This window comes from Myodes glareolus, chromosome 27 (genome assembly GCF_982192425.1).
Source record: "Myodes glareolus chromosome 27, mMyoGla1.1, whole genome shotgun sequence".
Taxonomy (NCBI): domain Eukaryota; kingdom Metazoa; phylum Chordata; class Mammalia; order Rodentia; family Cricetidae; genus Myodes; species Myodes glareolus.
This window is the reverse complement of record NC_142052.1, coordinates 42,777,498-42,797,963: the sequence shown is the minus strand read 5'-3', so window position 1 is coordinate 42,797,963 and position 20,466 is coordinate 42,777,498. Positions and strand designations below refer to the sequence as shown.

Below are 20,466 nucleotides of genomic sequence, written 5' to 3'. Positions count from 1 at the left end.
GGGAAGGTCTCACTCTGTGTGCTTGCTAATGTGTTTCTTCACCCCGAATAAAAACCTTTCTTTATTGGCCGATTCTGGCCGGTCCACTCTGCGGCGTTTGAAGATTTCCCAGCTGCTCCGTGTTAACACTCAAGATGTTTCCTGCCTTTTAATTCTTTAACCGGCATAGAAAATAACCGAACAGAACAACAACCCTAGATAGGAACAGAACTATGGGGGCTTTTCAGTGGGGTGGGGGTGGAGGTGGGGATCCTCCGAGTCCGTGCAGGGACAGAGGGAGCATCTCTCGGAGGCCATGCACTATGTGGCTTCAGGACTCATTGACATTTACACACCAGCAGTTCAGAGTTTCTCATCCTGTGCTGCAGCAGCAGCAGCAGCAGCAGCAGCAGCAGCAGCCGCCGCCGCCGCCAGAGCGTCAAGGCATTAACCTCTACGTGCACGCATCTTGTGCTCTGTGCCCATCACCCTCAGCAAACATACTTAGGAACAACTGACCTGTGGTCCCACGCAGAGCCCTCGGTGGTTCCTCCAGTATTGAGATCTTTCTCTCACGTGGCGGGAGGGCCAGTTTTTCTCCGGCAGAGTCAGGGGATGAGCTGTCCTTGTCACAGCCATTCATGTGGCCGTTTTGCATCAGTGGCACCTGTGGCTGCAGGGGCCCCACCTCTGGCCTTTCCGCCTTGTCCTTGGCATCTTTGCTGCCTTGATGCTGCTTGGATTTGCTTCTTTTCCTTTTATTATTCTGCACCGGGGAACAAATGGGAAAACAGAGCTGTGTTCAGTGAAGGCTCCTGAGCATAAAGTAAAAGAAGACAATCCTTCTGACACCCGGTGTTTAATAGAATGGGTGAGAACACATTTTATTAAACACCCAAATTAATCTAAATATTGTGCTTCTAAAGTCAGTTGTTTAAATTTTTACCTTGCGATTATAGTAAGCAAAAAGTTCCCTTAATTTTAAAGGAAAAAAAAATACAGGAGTAATAATTAAATAACAGGGAGGTAATTTAAGCAACTTAAGAAATACTCTTAAGAGCATGGGTAACAATACAAAAAAATTTTAACAGCTCTGAGAGAATTGGTGAGATAAGGAAATAATAGCGCCCGCTTCTTGAAGCAGTTCAGGACCAGGAGGGCAGCTGAACACTCTGGTACCATGATCTGGGGAGGGAGCCTGAGTGACAGGAATAACCCGCCAGAGCAAAACCAGCCTTGTGTCGCAGTTTCCTGCAACATTGTACCCTTCTGGAAGCTCCTTAAGCAGGAAGGTAAGCAGCTGAAGGTAGCTTCTTCGCAAGTCCCTGAAACTGATCAGATCCACTCGGTCCCTCTGTCCTAAGCTCCGAAGAGTAAATAACACCGTTGGGAGTCCCTCCCGAACCAGACCAACCCAAGGAAGACTTCGGGACAAACCAAGCAGGCTGGGAGAAGCAGAAACCAGCGGAGACGCCAGGAAGAGGTTCAGACCAACGGAGGCACCTGGAAAAGGCAGCGTCCAACCTGCTGAGCTGCCTGCAGGGCTGCGCCAAGTGCTCCAAGTTCCCTGTTTTGTGAGTTCTCACCCACGCTGGAGTGGGTTTTGCCTTTTTGAGTCATTTCTGCTTCTCTGAGTAACCCCTCGCCCATATTCCTGTAATGAGCCCCAACAACACTTATCGGTTTCACCAAATTAGACTTTGGTGTGTCCTGAGATCCTGTCTGGGGGGAACAGACGTGTGTTGGGTTCCCCCAGGGGAAGTCCGTCACACCACCAAAGCAGCACACAAGGAAGACTGACTTGGATCTCTGCAAAGTCACCGACCTATCAGGAAAGTAGAGGAGTTGCTGTCCAGCAAAACCAAGGCAGCCAAAGGCTTCAGAGTCATCCTGTGGTGATTATTTAAGTCAGGGCAAGCGCTACTACAGGGTAATACCAGGTGTGTCCACTCCACCCGGACCCAGGACCTCTCAGTGGCAAACGGAACAGAGCAAGGTTTGTCACATACGCTTTGAAATACCTCCGCGTGACATTTTTATTCAAAGCGTTTTAGATCTTCACAGAGCTCTGCTGTACTTTTCCCTCAGACGCTTGCTTGGTCAACGAGTGTGTAACAGCATCCGCGAAAGGAAGAACATATTCCTAATTTACAGATCTATTTTTCTTAAATTTGCGCATGCTCTCTCTGCTTCTATCGTGCCGCAAAGCATGTGTGGACGTCAGAAGACAACTTGCGGGAGCAGGTTCTCTTCTCCCACAGCAAACTCAGGAGGCCGGGCTGGGCAGCAAGCGCCTTTACCTGCTGAGCCACCCAGGAGCCCTTGATGCTGTGTACTTAACAATGAGAATCACAGATGCCTGACCCACATTAGAAATTATGTCCCTCCTGTGGAGTCTGCGCATGCCTGCAGAACACCAACCTGACTTTGTCCTCCAAGCACGCAGAGACCTGAGGAACCTGTTTTCCCCTCTTTAGCCTCCCGACATCCTGACTTTTCCTTTAAAGTCATAATCATGTCCTGGTTGGTTCTTCTGAGTGAGAGGTCTGTATTGTTGAGCACAGGTAAAAAGTGACAGAGACTAACACCCCCACACCCTCACACCCCCACCGCTGACTTCTGGAGTTCCTGTCCAGTGTCCGCTGGGTTGGGTCTGGAGACCATCTCCCTATGGAACCCTTAGGACGGAACTCAGTAAGGAGCTCTGTCTGCAGCTGCTGTTTGCGCCCGCCTGCCCCCAAATCAGAGAAATTCAAAACCCAAACCGCACATCTGAAACTTTCCCACGTAACGATAAATGCTGCCTTTCAGTCACTTGCAAGTCTTCTGTCTCTGTCCCCAAGGGAAGCCTGGGAAGCTATGATTAAAGACAAACAGACAGTGTCACAAAGGGGTGGCCAGCAAGCAGGGGAGCCTCTCCTGACTCCTCCTCTTCTATGTGAGGCCTCGTCCAGCACTTCCTGGGATCTCGGGGCTCCACGAAAGCAGCTCTTCTTTTTCATTTGTTCAAACCCTGTTTTGCAGGCCTGGGATCTTCCGTTTCAGGGGCAGGGTGGGTTGGTATCTTACGTCTATGAGTATCAGAGCTGCCTGGCGCCAGCGTGGAAACACAGTGCTGGGTGGCTGTGAAGAGCAGCAGACGTGTGTGTGTGTGTGTGTGTGTGCGTGTGCGTGTGCGCGTGCGCATGTGTGCACACGCATGCATGCACGTGCACGCATGCAAAAACACGGTGCTGTGCCCAGGAACCACAAAATGTGTGACCAGACGGTACAGCCTTATCATGTGGATGGGACAGGGGAAACCCTCCTGGCCATTGCTATCTAGTAACGGTTCAGGAGCGTTCCAGAAGGACCATGCTCTTTATGGCTTTAAGACATTTACTTTTATTATTATTATTATTATTAAAGACTGACTTCAGGGTAAAAGGTACCTTACAGCAGCCTTGGATAGATTTATTTCAGTTGGATAAAAAAAGTGAAAGTACATTTAGAGCTTTTTAAAGTATCTTGAAAGCATTCTTTACATTTTCCCCTGTGCTCTGGGATATGTTCGGACAAGTTAGCATCTTCACTGCTTTGAATTCCGTTGCTGGCCTCCCCCTCAATGCCTCCCCATGAAGAGGCACAACTCTGGTCCTCCTTAAGCACTGGTGGGTAAAGACACTGCACAGAAAACCAGGCCATCAGGAGTGGCTGGTCAGGGAAGAGAGGCCTGGATTCGGGGCCTTTCTGAGTGTGCATAATAACACACACAGAATTGGCAGCTTTGCTCAGAGGATAACGGCTCAGAAGGTCTGATGGAAGACGTTACTAATTCGCCATCACCCTTAATCTGACTTACCTTCTTCTTCCCTGTCATGTTCCATTCTTTGAGAACTTGAATTGCACTGCCTAGATAAAGAGAAAGAACGTTCAACAAATATCCGCACAATCAAGGCAGCAGAGAATTCATCTGAGCCGTGGTAGCAACGGGGGGGGGGGGGGGGTGGCGGGGCGGACTCCTTCATTTATTTTGATACAGCCTACCTTAATAAAAGTGCCAGTTTCGCTTCTCATTTCCAAGATTTTCATTTAATTCGCTGCACAATCTTGGTTTTATAAAAGTATTAAGCCCTACTTCGTGAGGCTTGCTTTTCTTTTTTCTTTAATCATGATATTGTCTTAGGGAATATGAAATATATTCTGAGAATTTTCTGGTCGCTTCTTTGCCATAGGTAGAATTAAAATTGTTCTCTTTGATGTGTGAATATACTCTGAGCCAAACATGGGGCTTTCTGTGTTATTAGCCGCGGCAGTTGGGCCTTTCTGTGCGGCCCTCCTCTCTCCATTTTCACTCTTGCTCACTGGGCTCAAGACTTTCAGTGGCTGAAGAAGACAGAACATGTTCTGGCTTCTCTCTGTCCACCACGAAAGGGGAGAATGTGGTCTTTACAAGGCTCCCATTTCACAACCAACCACGTTCATTAAATGAGTAATCGAGTCCCAAGCTCTGCCTGGTTTGGTCACATCCACGACCTGATGAGGACACCACTGCCAGCTACAGTCAGTTTCCACGCACTTGAACCAAATCATTCCAACCTTCTGGGAGCGATTTCGACAACTTCCTGATAAGGAAGAGTCAGGGGATCCCGTATCAGCAGGTACTTCTCCAAGGGTCCCAAGTAGTCCGACAATGTTAAGCATACTCAGATCCCATGACACTGAAAGCTGCCTACAAGGTATTGGCTAACCAGAGATTAACTTAGAATGGGTCTTAATGATGAATTTGCAACTAGCAGGCCCCTGTGATTGACCGCACTGACAGTCGAAGGCTATGGTGTTTAGACAGATTGGTCACTCCTCTCTACCCAGAGTTTCCAATTCAGGGCCCTCCTTGTCTTGAGTTTGCCATGCCCTTGAAATAACAAGGCTGAACCCAAAAGGAAATTATAATTTACCCTTTCTTCTTCCTTCCTTCCTTCCTTCCTTCCTTCCTTCCTTCCTTCCTTCCTTCCTTCCTTCCTTCTTCCTCTTTCCTTTTTCTTTTTGTTGGGGGTGTTTTGAGACAGGATTTCTCTGTGTAGCTCTGACTGTCCTGAAAATCTCTCTGCAGACCAGGCTGGCCTCACACTCACAGAGATCAACCTGCCGCTGCCTCCCAAGTGCTGGGATTAAAAGCATGGGCAAATACCGCCCTGCCATGAATTTACACCTTTTATTAACTGGGTCAAGTGTTTCTCTAATTCCCCCCTAGGAGTTAATATTTGTGGACAGTGTTCTGAATTGAGGTGTTACTCATTGGTTACACATCAGAGTTACTCTTACAGCTAAGCTTCTATCCTCTAAGTAAAGTTAAACTTGAGAAAACAGTCAAAGCCGTTCTTGTTGAGAGGTGGGTTGCTGCATTCTCAGTTCCGCGCTCATCCGGTTCATTTTTCCTATTTTGATGCCGGTCTTATTTGCAATTTGGACAATGAGCTTACACAGAGCGATCGTCAAGAAATCCTCTTATTTACAAAGGATTCTGAAAGCATCGTTATTGAATTTTAACTGTGTCAAAGATGGCTGGGGGTGTGTCCCGCCAGGCCTTTGGACTCCTGATTTCAGTGTGGCCCATCAAAGATACTCGACAAGTATTTTTAGACTCTGACTGGGTTTTAAGCAACTTTTCCCATTGATTTGCAACAAAACAGACGAGGAGCCTCAGCGCTCAGAGAGCTTTAAGGAGGTCTTGATATGGACAAACTGAGAGCTGCCGCAGCAGCAAGGCCTTGCATTCAAATTCCCGCAGCTTTGACTATGGTCCACCAGCTGCTGGCCTCTGTGCATCTGATCAGGGTCACACTGCAACAGAAACTCTTCGGGATTTCAGGGAGGTGGGGGTGGAAACGGAGGCTGCAAGCAGCCTGGCACTTTTTTTTTTCTCAACCTTTTCCCATGCAAGTGATGCAGCAAGGAAAATCTGACAGGAGAATTTTTAATTTCTCGATTAGGACATGCCTATTTACAAAATGGGTGTGTGTGCATGCATGCGTATGTGTGCGTGTGTGCATGTGTACATGCATGTAGGTGCATATATGTGCATGCCTGCGTGCATGTATGTATGTGTGTGCATGTGTGCACGTGTGTAGGCACACACGTGTGTGCATGCATGCATATATGCGTGTCTGTGTGTGTGTGTGTGTGTGTGTGTGTGTGTGTGGTGGGGGGCAAATCACAGCTACCATTTGGTCCTAATGATTAAAGATTGTACAATGATATCTTCACAGTGTGCATAGTCACCGAAGCAGGGCAAATGTTGCAAAAGTTGCACACAGCAGCTTTGCTCACGGGTTTGTAAGAACAGTCATCATCTGCCCATGCCCTTAGGACCCGAGGCCTCAGGTGCTGAGACAGAACGTGGGCACAGTGCTTGGCTCTGGCCCTGAAATGCTATTACCCGTGCAGAAAACTCAAGATGGTTATTCCACGCCTCGCAAATTAAGGGAACTGTGCGGTCCTTGACACCACGAGAAAAAGGTACGGCCGAGACGTGCTGCCCGGTATTCCCCGACCTTGTCTGTCAGGTCGCGTTTAGGTAGTCCATTACGTACAGGACAGAAAACGCTTCCAGGAAGCAAGGCATATAAGAACCGCGACGAGAAAGAGCTCTTCACTCACAGCAAAACATAAGAACAAAAATCTCTCTACAGTTTCCAGAAAAGATACCCAAACTTGCAAATGTGTAGGAGAAACATTTTTCCAGATCTGAGGTTCACCACTACCACGGGCAAGGCACTTGCTAAAAAAATAAGAGAAGGACTTTTTCCTAGGAAGAAGAGGTAGATGCCCTGATGGATGGTCACGAACAGAAAACATTGCAATGGGGAACTCAGTCCACTCAGACTGGTCCCACTAGATGTGGGACTTCGGCATCACAGCCACGACTCTCAGGAGACTTCGGCTGGTTGAAGAGGTAATGCCTTCCAGGTCAGCAAGGTCGTCTACTCACATGGACACCATCAAATAAAGGACATTCTGAGCAAACTGAAATAACTGGCTTTATAATTAGTGTCCTCTAGGTCTTTACAGTCTTATTTTAAATGATAAGAAAAGACATTTCTGCATTCTGCTCTTACAATATCCGTGTTCGTTTGATACCGAGGGTGCTTTTTAGCTTCTTTATTTGTTTTGTTCTCCGAGACAAGGTTTCGCTATGAAGCCCTAACTGGCCAGGAGCTCAGGGTCTCATATTATATCCCTACCTGGTCTGAAACTCACCCTGTTGACCAGGCTGTCCTTGAACTCGCGGAGATCTGTCTGCCTCTGTCTCCAGAGGGTGGGAATTAAAGGTGGATTGTGTTTTTATTATTTTTTTTTAAATGAGAAGTATTAGAAACTAAGTAATGTTCGTGTTCAGTTCATTTAAGGGGAAAAAACACAGGGTATCTGGACTAGCGAGCCCCAACATGTTCGGTTTCAGGAGGGCATGCATACCTACCATTGACAATTCAGGAGGGCATGCATACCTACCATCGACAATTCAGGAGGGCATGCATACCTACCATCGACAATTCAGGAGGGCATGCATACCTACCATCGACAATTCAGGAGGGCATGCATACCTACCATCGACAAAGGCTTGCACGGCTTTGTCCACGTTAAAATCAAACTGTTGGAGCACCAGGACGATCTCATTGTTGCTTTTGTTCGGAACGACTGATCTAACCGCATAGATCTGGAAGGGAAAGGAAAGCAGAACGGTAAACACCCGAGTTTTCTACGTCTTCAGATCTCCCGCTAGACGGCGCAGAATTACAACTCATAAAGGCCCCGGAAAGCCAACCATCGGCCTCCTTGCCAACAAGCATACTCCAGGCCTTGCAGAGAAGCAAGCATTCATCCGGGGGTGATCACCTTGATGGCTACTTTATTTGTGCACACACCTCTACAGAGATCTCCTTGTGAACCCGTAGGAACAAGTGTGCGGCGCCAACCCTGGTTTGGCAGCCAACCCTCTCGAAGACTGGAATGCATGCAAGATGTGTTTCTCGCCGAGGACACAGAAATCTGTTTCTGTCTCCAGCTTCCTTTCCACTGGCTCGGGGGGTATCTTTAGAAAATATACAGAAATAGCTTCCCGCTCCAGCTTCTCACTGGGCACAGTGAAGGTAGTCATAGGAGGGTCACAGAAGCGTGCTGTGAACTCCATCAGTGTTTATAAAGAAGGGAAAATATGGAGCTCCGCGCTTGTGAAATGGTAATTCTAGCTATCTTACAGAAATTGTTCTCAAACAACCTTCTGAAGGGGAAAAAAAAACATTGAACAGGGTAAAAACAAACACGTTATGCACCAAGGAGTCCCATGCTCTCGGGTGTTCAATCCTCAATGACATCGACGCCTTCCTCCATCAGATTTAGCATGGTCTCTTTTTGGTTGCATGCCAGAATTAATTGACCTTTATCTCGAAGATCCTGTGGTTATTACAGACTGTTCTACGTTTTGTAGCAGAACCCATCTCCCCTCTTTTTTCCATGAGGAGAATTTCCATGCTAACAAATGCTAGAGTCCTGTGCGGGGCGGCAGGAAGCGTTTATTAAAGAACCGAACAATCCAGACACGATCCATGCAGAGTTAGATCACGGCCAGTGAGTTTCAGAGTTAAATGGATTTGGTTATAATTGGATTCATGGGGTATGGATTATAGAAGCACGGGACGGGTGATATGACACTATTGACCAGACATTTAACTGAGCCACACAGACAATTTCTTGATTATGTTAGAAAACAGACAGCCCATTCCACACAGATCTGTGCGTAATAGTGTTTAGGTTATAATGAGAAAATACCTAGGCTATGGGCACAAGACTTGTAGAAATGTTGACGTTATTATTGATCAGACGATTGCTTTCAAATCCTGACATTTAAAAGTACTAACTATTTGGACTTTGCTGAGTTTCTAATAGAATATGTGCTTGTATATGTCAGCCTGTACCCCGTCAGGTTTTTATTATTCTCATTGTATGGCTCTTAGTTTCTCTAGACTTCATTAGAAAAACCAACTCTTTAAAATTCCAAGTTCCTTACTGCTCTGCTACCCCCCTCTTTAAAAAAAAAAACAATTCGGTAAATACTATTTATTTATTTTAGGTAGGGCCTCATTATATGGCCTCAAAGTCTTCTGTCTTGGCTTTCCCAGTGGCAGACGGGTCACCAAGCAGACAGAATGAATATTCTTTTTAAAATACTTATTGTAGCCGTTCCGAACCTGTGGGTCCCGACCTTTTTGGGGGGGGGTTGCATATCAGGATATCCGGCATATCAGATATTTACGTTATGATTCATAACAATCGGGAAATCACAGCTATGAAGTAGCAACCAAAAGATTTTATGGTTGGGGGTCCCCACACCATGAGGCACTGTGTTAAAGGATGGCAGAGTGAGGAGGGCTGAGAACCACTGAGTTACTGTGCGAGGCAGCACCAAACTTCCTGACACCTAAAGGCCACAGGGATGCAGACAACAATCAAATGGCCACAGAGGGTAGATCTGACTTACACGTTGCACAGACATCATTGTGTGTGTGTGTGTGTGTGTGTGTATACATACACATGTGCTATGACATCATTGGCAGGGACATCTGACGTGGTAGAACCTCTCAGAGGTGGAGGAGGAGTGAGAGCAGGTGAGTGGGAGGAGGGGAAAGGAGAGCATTCTGGGAAAGGAGAGCATTCTGGGAAGAAGGAAGAGCGTGGCTGGAGGCTACTCCATAGTAAGAATGGAGGGGAAGAGACGGGGCTTCAGAGCCCAGTGCAGGTCAGATTTGACAGGGACCACGACAGGCGGAGTCTCCCAGGCTTTGGAAATCACCCCTCAGTTGTTTATGGGGAGCTCTTCTCGTGCATATTTATCATGTTTAAAAAGATAGGTGTTCTTTCTCACTGAACATGAAAATGCTCTTAAGAGAAGCCAAGATGGGGCTGAAGATGGAGCTCAGTTGCCTGGCATGTACAAGGTCATATATTCAAACCAAGATGCAAAGACACAAAACCACTTACCCCAGGAATGTCAACAGTAATAACAGGTAATCTGTGCTTTGTCCTCTACGAGTGCATTGGATTTACCTTTTAGACTTCTAATATCTTTCAAATAAATACAGTTTTAGTAGTTCAAGCCACTGCAGTTTGTCTATATGCAAAATGTCTTAATAATGACCATCGTTGCTTGCCACTTCAAGCATGCCTACCTGAATAATAAAATGCTTAGCTATTAATTACATTAAGTAGATCATTGCAACGCTAGACCAGAATTTTCAGGCCACCTACACACAGCTGCATGAATAGCAGAGACCAGAATGGTAAAACAAACATAAAAATAATTGCTTCTCGATTACTCTCCTCTGCAAAGCATAATGTTTTATCGTGCTTAGGCGAGAGCAATGCAAGCTCTTGCTTGCACAGACAACTTTCTCTTCAGACATTTATCTGTGTTACTTCTCTAATCCTTCTGAAAAAAAAAACAGAAACAAAACTCATATAAGCATGTTCGGCTATGTGCAGGCAGACGGCATTCTGTGTCCTCACTGGCATGTGTGTTGGGGGGGTGAGCTTATGCACATATGCAACATATGTGAGTGCACATACATGCATGAGGTCAGAAGTCAGCATCTGGTGTCTTATGCATGGTCCCTCTGCCTTAGATTGTGAGACCTACTCTCCTATGGATCCTGGAGCTCCATCCGGTTCAGTTCCAGGAATCTCCTTGACTCTATCTCCTCAGCCCTGGCATTCCAGATGTGCGCCATTGTGCTCATTTTAATGTGGGTGCCGGAGATCAAACTCAGGTCCTCACGCGTTTGCAGCAAGCGCTTTACCTATGGAACCATCTCCCCAGCCCTCCTTCTCATCTTACATAGCTTAGCTCGGCATGCTTCTCTGGGAAGTCATCACTCACGGAGTTGCGATATCAAGTCTGTGAGATCTAGGGTCAACTCCTGGAGGATGATCCTTAAGTAGAAAGGGTATTCCAAGCTTTGTAGAAATGAGCAAATAAACGATAGAGATCTTGCCTGTTCTTGGCTACTCTTCAGTGATGCTGAATTCTGGGCTAACTTCTGTTCTGGTGGATGGGCTTCGTTAGTGTGAAGAGAGCAACGCAATTCATAAATCCATCACGTTATTTCTGTAGAGAAGCGCCTTCAAGGAGGACGGAGAAACAAAATGTGCTCCTGTGTGCACATCAGCATGCAGAAACCAACCGGCTGTCATTGGGCAGAATTGAGGGGTCTGAGCACTGAAGTCCAGGAAAGACCTCATGTTCAAGTGGACACAAACACAGGGCACGGATGTCCACTGGGGTGCTCAGAGGCTGCTTCTCTGTGGAAATGCAGCTCCCGAGAGCTGGAGGAACGGCCCTGTCCATGCGTGACTAGTGGTACCTTGCATACGGAAAATTCATGAAATGCATGCAGGCTGTGGCTGTGTTGCAGGGATCAGGGCTGGCGCTGCTTCTCACACAACCGCTCCTTCCCTGCCACAGCCCCAGGTGCTCCCACAGCTTTATAACAAAGCTGGAAGCTGCTGCCCTTGACAGCAGTCCTACTGGGCTCCCCTGCCAAACTAACAGAGCCTGATCATTGGTACCCACAGGGCAGCCATTCCAGCTGTTGGGTGACAATCAAAACTTCTAGTTAGCGCTTCATTTAGCCACGGCTTTAGCCTCCCTGTTTGGTTTCTACTAATGTATGTCTGGTCTGGCGAATTCAATTTGCTCTTTGGAAAGGGCTTTGCTGTGATGTTACCTTCTGAGTCATTTCTATCTGGATGCTCTCCTTTCTCTGGGAGCTTTCCTATCCGGCCCCACAGGCTCTGGCGTGTTCCGTACCTGGCGTACCCGATTGGCTCCTGCACTACCCAAGCCGCAGGATGTTCAGGGTGCTGTTTGGGTGAAGAGCTGGTAACAGATATCCCTGTTGACGCTGCACACTGTTGAGCCTGTCTGTGATGGCTCCTTAGACGTTCTTCCGGGCTTGCCAATGAGTCTTAAACCATGTTGGAGTTTCCAAAGTAATTCAGACAAGAATTTCCAATCTACTTAAACTGCCGTGGGATTAGTTAGCCAAGACCGAATGCTATCAATGGACACAAAATAGCCGGTCTCTCCACTTCTAGCTTCTTCCTTGAAAATTCACTCTGAGGTTGCTGCCCTTCCAAAAATAGGATTGTCCCGTGGCACCGAGAGACATGTGTTCCAGGACCCCTAGATATCAAAGACATGGGAGCTCAAAGGGCCTTATTTAAAAAATGGGTATTTACAAGTAACCTATGCAGATTCTTTATGCACTTTCAGTATTTATTTTAAAATACCCCCAAAGAATTAAAACAGTTATACTGCATTGTTTAGGGACTAATGATAAGATAAAATTCTATGTATGTTCGGTTTCTTCCCAAAATGTTTCTGATCTGTGGTGAACTAAACTCATGGGTGCAGAAGGCGTGGGCATGGACCCATGGGTGGAGAACACATGGACATGGACTCATGGGTACAAAAGACGTGGACGTGAACTCATGGGTGCAGAAGACGTGGATGTGGACTCATGGGTGCAGAACATGTGGACGTGGGGCCATGGGTGCAGAACATGTGGACGTGGGCTCATGGGTGCAGAAGACGTGGACGTGAACTCATGGGTGCGGAAGACGTGGACTGGACTCATGGGTGCAGAACATGTGGACGTGGGGCCATGGGTGCAGAACACGTGGACATACAGGGATGACTGCAGAATCCCGTCTTACTCCCTTACTGAAGAACCAAGAAAGAAGTGCCATCTGTACATCTTGGCACACAAGGCCATCAGCAACAGGACCCCGGCCGGCTTTTCCGAGTGACTCTTTCCTTGGCCCAGCACAGAAAAGCCCTTCAAACCCGGTTTTGACTCCTTGTCTCTCACCTTCATCTATGCTCTTCCTTTTACCAAGGATGCATGTTGCCCGATCCTTGCATTCCTGTTGACATGCCAGGCATGCATGAAGACCTTCTTCACCTTTCTGACCAGAAGCCTTTTTGACTCAACCCCATAGCCCTTCCTGAGTGGATGTCTGTGAACATCTGAACACCTCTTATATCCTAAGGATTCATGGGCACACTGTGTTGACTAGAGGGCAAGCAATATGAGGGTAGAATCCTCCTCTGCCATTTCTGTATGGTGCCATGTCTGCTCCAGAGTGACAGATACTGTGTATGCAGTAGGTGTTTAATAACTGCTTGTTGAGGGAGAATCATCCTGTAGTCATACCTAGCTGCTGCTTAGGGCCAAATGAACATTCCACCAGCACGCTGGCACGATGCCACCACTCTGCCTCTACCATGGCATCTACCAGCCACAGTAACACAGTGGGTCCGAACTGACCGTGCCCAAGCACGATACAGGCCAAGAGAACAGACATATGTTATTTACATGTCATCAGAGACTGGAAGAAAGCGTGTGCAATCTGAAAAGTTTTACTTCTATATAATCAGGAACAAGGGTGTTTTCAGAGTTTGGGGAAATAGAAAAAAGTGCCAAACCAGAGTCTGCTTGGGAGACAGACAATAGGCTGGGTCCTCTTTGAGTGACAGATGCTAAGGATGCAAGAAAGAGCCAGCTACAGCTCTGCCCCAAGGGGGCGCAGTGGAGCAGCGCAGCCGGCAACTCTATCATGAGAGTGTGGTAAGGATGGCGCTCTCTGTGAACAAATGAACAAGGTGCGGTGGTGCTCAGAGAAGAGCAAGGACGCCTGCCCCAGCACAGAGGATGCTTCCTAGGCGGAACCGTGTCGCGGATGGAGCACTGGCGTTAACAGAGCTATGTTCTTGGCTCCAAGCACCAACTCTGTGACACGGATGAGCTACTCAGAGGTTTGAAACTTGGTTCTGTAGACGTAAAACAGGCGATTTTCTCTGCAGTCTGTAGAGTCGAGGAGAGGTGATGCCCGCAAGGTGTCTGCTAGGGAGACTGACCTGAAACAGATTCACAACAAGCCATGGAAATGCAAGAACAAGTAGCTAATGTGCTGGCTGAGACATATTTGGGAAAGATTACCGTCCGTACCAACTGCTTGGAGAAGTCCTTTCCTCCCCAGACTCAGGGACAGTGGGCCTGACGCTGTCCCCCAAGTCCCCTGTCTTTACTCCATCTATTTTAAATGTGGCCAACATGCATGTCCCTCATACCCTCACTTAGCTTCTTGCTAAAAGTCTAGTCCTGGCACTGACATTCGGACCGAGCAGGAACAGTTCGGCCAGTGGCAGAGCTGGGAAAGAGATGAGCAGACATCGACGAGATGAACAGACACAGAAGCCCCGTGGCTCACAACAGCATTATGGCAACTGTGAGCTCCTCCTACGTCAAAAACACTGTCAGCCAAAAGTGCATTGGTGCGTGGGGGGCAGGGAACCAAGGGTTTGGTTGGTAAAGCACTGGCTGTTTAAGGATGAGGCCCCAAGTTTGGGTCATAAGTGCCTACATGCCTGAGAACCCGGCCATAAGAAGGTGGGGGACAGGAGGATCTCTGGAACTGGCTGGAGTTCCGGTTTCAGTCAGAGACAGTCTCCAAACTAACGTGGAGAGGTGACTGAAGAAGACATCAGGCATTGACCTCTACTGTGCCTGCAGCTCACAAACACACATGTTCACACACATGAACTTAAGCACGTACAAATTAAAAACTTGCAAATGCATTTGGTGTAACAATGCATTTACATTTGGTGTAAAATGTGTTTCCCTAACAGAGTGCCACGACTCAGGCTAGTCTGCTCACGTTCCACGGCTTAGGCTAGTCTGTTTACATGCCACGGCTTAAGGCCGGTCTGCTCACGTGCCACGGTTTAGGCTAGTCTGCTCACGTGCCATGGCTTAGGCTAGCCTGCTCACGTGCCACGGCTTAGGCTAGCCTGCTCACGTGCCACGGCTTAGGCTAGCCTGCTCATGTGCCACGGCTTAGGCTAGCCTGCTCACGTGCCACGGCTTAGGCTAGCCTGCTCACGTGCCACGGCTTAGGCTAGTCTGCTCATGTGCCACGGCTTAGGCCAGTCTGCTAATGTGCCATGGCTTAGGCTAGTCTGTTTACATGCCATAGCTTAGCCTAGTCTGTTCACATGCCAAGGCTTAGGCCAGTCTGGTTACATGTGTTCAGAGCAATCTCAGTGGCCTCCAGTTGGGCACCGTCACTCAACACAAAGCAGGTTTTGCAGTAAGGTACCGAATATCTCAATTCATTAATACTGTGCCCAAAGCGCAGCCAGGAAGGGCTGCAAGGGTGTCGCATTTGCACAAGTGCGAGGCTGAAAATTTGTAAGTCGAATCATGGTCAGTCGGGACCGATGGTCTGTAATTGCCGCTCATGGTAGGAGAGTCGGCACAGGAAGCAATCAGAGCGTATTCACAGTGACAATGGTCAGGAAGCCGTCAGCATGAAAAGCCAAAATGCACCAGTCAGACTCTTTTTAATGATTATCCGGGATGGGAGACGGAGCGGAGATGCATGGGGCTGGTCTTGAAGAAAGCTGCGCCCCCCCCATCGCCCACCTTCCCAACCCCCACGCTCTGCTCCCTTAGCTCCCCTAAGTCCTCTGACATCCGGATAGACCTGTGTAATAATCTCTTTTTATGTGTACTCGTTTGAGAAGGGTTCATTTTCTAGAGCACGTAGCAGGTGCCTAGAGGCTATATTAGCAAATGGAGCTGGAAATCAAAGCAACACAAACGGCCCATCTCATTGGTGAAGGAAGAGAACGCTGGAAGATTTTAAGGCTAAATGCAGTCCGAGGATAAAAGTGAGAGGCCAGGAGAGGAGAAACCACAAGTCTACCTATACACCTCCTCTGGCTCTCACGCATGCTCCAGAATTGGAACCCGACTCTATCTGATGCAGTGTGAGTTACTTGGGGCGAATCTATACCCACAGCACCTTAAACGCTGGGAGGACTCAGTACGTGGCGGAGGCCCAGTATCTGCCGAGTGAGCGGCTGAAGGAAAAGAAGATGTGAGGGATCTGGGAAGACGGCCACTGAAACAGTCCACGCTGTGATACACCTCTGTCAGTACATGCCCACAGTTCAGCAGGAAGTGCCAGGCAGTATTATAAAACTTAATAGATTCAAGCCACAGACGTGTGCGAGGCCTCCTAGGTCCCAGGAGCAGATGGCGACCTCCAGCCTCCAAGAACTGACACACTCAGGGAGGAGCACTAACCTACCCTGCACCATCAGGGCAGCCGTCAAACAGCCAGCAACCTCCTCTTTGCACCAGTGAGAACCAGTTATCGATGGGTTCGCCATTCCTGCCACACTGAAAGGAGTTTATCATTGGCTGGGTCACTATTCTCACACGCCGAGCCCTTTGGAGATGCCTAAAAAGCAGCTCCTCCCCTTGCTATGTTTTGCTTGGCTTGCCGGACCAGGAGTATTATCTACACATTAACAAAAGTGGTTTCCACGTGAGTCTTCTTGGGGGAAATAAAATATCCTTCGCAGGCTGATACCTTCGCATCGAGAATAATTCCATAATTTAATTGCTTTTTCAAACATCTACTTCCTGCCAGCAAAAAAAAAAAAAAATATGTATGAAGTGTTGACATGGTCTGCTCGGCTGACTTTCTGGGAATTAACACCACTGGCACAAATCAAAATTAACTTTTGGGGGTGAGCAGAACAGGATTAGAAAGAAAAATGAAGCTTTAAAGATGGAGGGGGAATGCCATGTTGGCAGAATCGTAGGAAACCGGAAGGGAGGGTCTTGGTGTCACTCTCCATGGGCCTCTTGAATCTATCTCAGTTAGCTGGGACCTACGCAGAGCCAGGTAGATAGTCAGAGCATGTAGCTGAATTATTTTCAAGGTACTGCTTGGTCCTAGAACGTGGCAGGCCAGAGCGGCTTTGTCCATGCTCTTACTCCCCAAAACTGCAAAGATGTTGAGATTCAGGGCACGCTCCCTCTGCAGCTGGAGTGGCGGTTGCTAACAAGCCCCCTCTGAAGGACAGAGATCACCCCATATTATCTCAGTGGGGCCCAGTGCCATGAGAGGAACGTACAGACGTGGAAGGAGGGAGAGAGTAGGTGACAGCAATGTGAAGTAAGACTTAACAGCCACTTCCGGGCTTGAAGACAGAGAGGATGAAGAGGCCAGGAGCCAAGACAGCTTCCAAACTGGAAAAGCCAGAAAACCAACTCTTCCCAGCACCCGCTCCTGAAAGGAATGTGGCCCTGTGGACATGTTTTGCTGAACCCCCTAAATCTCGGTCAGTCCCCTGACCTCCAGTGCTTTAAGGCACTTCATTTGTACTGTCTTGAGCCCCGAAGTCTTTAGCAATGGTGGGTGTAATGAACCCCCGTTTGAGGACCAAAGTCCACTGCGTGCTTGCTTCTCATCAGGAAATATGATTCCTTCCCTATCCCGTAAGCAAACCCACTCCCTGACCACACGGCTTCCGCAGTCCCGGTTAATCATGTACTGTAGCTTCATCTCACAAGGGAAAAGGTAGAGGGGCCGGCGAAACAGTGGAGAAGACAAAGCGAAGTCATAAATACCAGCTACTCGGAGCTGGCCTGGTACCAAAATCCCTCTGCCTCTCTCACCTGTTCGCTCCCTCCTCTTTCTCTAAAGTAGACAGGTGCCTTTTGTCTCTCGGGGAGACTCTGGAAAGGCCTCCTAATTGGATTTCTGGCTTGGTGTTCCCCCTCTCAAATCCATCTTAAAACAATCGGTGTATAATTTACTGCCCGAAGTGTTTGGGCACGTTCATCGATGGAGGAAGGAGCAACCGTGAGGAGAAAGAATTTGAGGAGAGGAAAGAAAGGAGCTGAATTACGAAAACAGATTCCCTGAGGAAATGAGAAAATGGCATTGCTCTGTGGAGGGGCTGGGAACCTCTCAGGTTAAGCACTTCCCAGGTAAGACTGAGAGGCAAGCTTCACAGCCAGCGTGCACCTAAGAAGGCAAGCATGGTGGTGCATGCCTGTCACCACAGTCCTGGGGGCTTAGATCTCCAGGGTCCAGTGCCCAGCAAGCCAATCTAGCTGAAGCAGGACCCAGAGAGACCCTGTCTCAAAAGACAAGGTGGTGGATGGCTTCTGAGGGACAACACCCAAAGTTGCCCTGCACATGGGCGCACACACACTCAGAATTCTGAGACGGAAGGAGAGGGGAGAGAGGCAGAGTGGAGAAAGCATAAAAACTCGAGAGTGTGGGGGAAACGTTTATGGGCGCCATTCGTGTGAGCGTCGAGGCTTTGACAGTAGAGAACCGCGAAGAGCTGCCTTCGTGGGCACTTGAGAGGAAGTAACCATAATGGAATAAAGAACGCCCGATAGGCCTGAAGGTCTGTGAATGCCGGACGGCACGGATCGGTCAAGGAGTCCGCGGGCATGGCTTTCCCCAGAGATTCTTAGCTACCAGCAGAGGAGAGGGATGATCCGTGTTTACAAACTGTAAAGGGCAGAGCGGGCGGTCCTGAGGCTTGCGCATTCCAGCGTATTGTTAAAGCAGCTGATGAAATCATCTAAGGCCTGCAGAAGATGGATTAGGACCCCAGAGAGGAATGACGGAACCAGACATCCTGCCGAGATGAAGGAAAAACTGAAAAGAGCAAGAGACGTTGGCGATAAGAAGCACATAGCCAAAGAAAGACGGCTTGGTCTTTTTAACCCTTGCTCCCGGTGCAGCCTTCTGGCATCTAAGGCAACCCCGTTTCTGCAGGCCGGCCCCCGCACCTGTTTCAAGGAACGGAAGCACTCCCCAGAACGCCACCATGACAGAGCAAATGTGCTGTCCCGACGTCTTCCGTGAGCTCCAACCCCCTAGCTCTCGCTATCTGGTCAAGCTCTCCCGAGTGTTTCCTGTGGAAAGCGTCTCTGTAAGTAAGCACACTGCTCGACTTTGCGGGTGAAAGGACCCAGGAAGAGAAGTGTGGCACTTGCACCTGTCTCGGGGGGGTCCCCACCTACCCATTCCAGCTGTCAGAAACAGCACCGATGCTTGAGGGAACACACTAATCGCTGGCCTCCACGGAGCTTATCCACGGCCCGTTCACCCACCATTCTCATGACAAGGGCTGTGGCCCTAGGCCTGCGATGAGACACTGGCACACAGGCAAGGGATTGGCATCTATCTTTGTTAAATGTCAATATGTAAGTTCGGACTCGGCACTCCAGCCAGCTGTTAACCTTTTGGAACCTTGCGATCTTGCCACCACAGACAAGGAACATGTTAGCCATGCCTTCCAGTTTGGTGGCTCTTAAAAAGCCAGTTGCTGGCTTCTCTTAGAGAAGATTTATTGACTTAAGTTTTGTGTAGGCTGGAGCCGAATTGTTATTTGAATTCTTATGAACTTGAATTGAGTCAAGGACGGGAGCTAGAGTATGGCCACAAGAATGTCCTCAGAGCTCCGAGTCATCTTTTCATTCATGTCCCTTTTCTATTTATTCCCTAACTCAGTGACAGTGAACAGACTCTGAAGCTGGACCACAGGCAGTGACAGACACGCTCCCTGACCTGCCGAGAAAATTTACGGTCCCCAAAGGCAGATAGATGTTTGATGAATTTAGTTAAAAGACATGAAGATGCTTTGTTGTCTGAGAACCAGAGAAATGCAGAGGATGGAAATTGACTTAAGGAAGATGTAGGGGAAGGAGATGATGTGGTACCCAGGAGGATGTAGGGGAAGGAGATGATGTGGTACCCAGGAGGATGCAGGGGAAGGAGATGATGGGGGGTGTCCAGGAGGAACAACACAGAAGATGCAGGGGAAGGAGATGATGGGGTGTCCAGGAGGATGCAGGGGAAGGAGATGATGGGGTACCCAGGAGAAACAACACAGAACACAGGAAGTGTCCTCAAAGCAAAGCAGGCCTGATCCTTGCAGCATCAAGTAGTAAAAGTTAGGATGGAATTTCGGAAACAAAGGCATGGAACCAAAGTGGTCCAGGCCCCGTATCTGCCAACCTGGAGCCTGATTCTGAGGCAACGCCTCTGAAGATTTACTCAGGGGAAGAGTATGATATTTGCACATTTAAGGTCATTCTGTTTTCTTTGTGTGTGAGCTCAGGAGATCAAATGAATGGCCGTTAAGGATGTTCACACAGAATCCTGGGCAAGAATTTGGACCAATCTGAGCAGTGTGGAGAAGGGCTCACAGCTTACTTGTCAGACTGGTTTCTGTTCAGATGCAAGGAACAGGATGCAGGAAGCAATTCAGGCGATGACCACCTTAGCAGGAAAGTTTTCGCCAGGCTCTGATGAGCACCTGGGATTGAGAACCATGAATTTAAGATATAATGGAAGTGACAGGTTAGGTTTGGCCCCATGCCTTTGTCTCTGAAATGCCAGCCCTTTTAATACTTGGCCTCCAAGGAGCATGGGTGGTCCTCCTTCCTCTGAGCATGTGTCCTGTGTTGTTCTACTTGGAACACCCCATCTCTCCCCTTTCACTCTCTTCTTAAACCAATCTCAGTCCTCAGTGTTTCTCTGGTTCTCAGACAGCAAAGCATCTTCACT

At 48.3% G+C, this 20,466-nt stretch overlaps 1 protein-coding gene across 8 annotated transcripts in view; it reads right to left on the bottom strand.

The window, feature by feature from the left end:
• The window catches only part of Spats2l (spermatogenesis associated serine rich 2 like), a 170,955-nt gene that overhangs the window by 56,046 nt on the left and 94,443 nt on the right, over nt 1-20,466 (bottom strand). For all 8 annotated transcript variants that reach the window (XM_085684154.2, XM_085684157.2, XM_048456106.3 and 5 more), the window contains 3 exons: nt 7,567-7,675; nt 3,821-3,870; nt 499-745 (listed from right to left, as the gene is read on the bottom strand). In XM_085684154.2, coding sequence (XP_085540280.2) covers nt 499-745; nt 3,821-3,870; nt 7,567-7,675 — 406 coding nt within the window. The remainder of the gene's footprint in view (nt 1-498; nt 746-3,820; nt 3,871-7,566; nt 7,676-20,466) is intronic.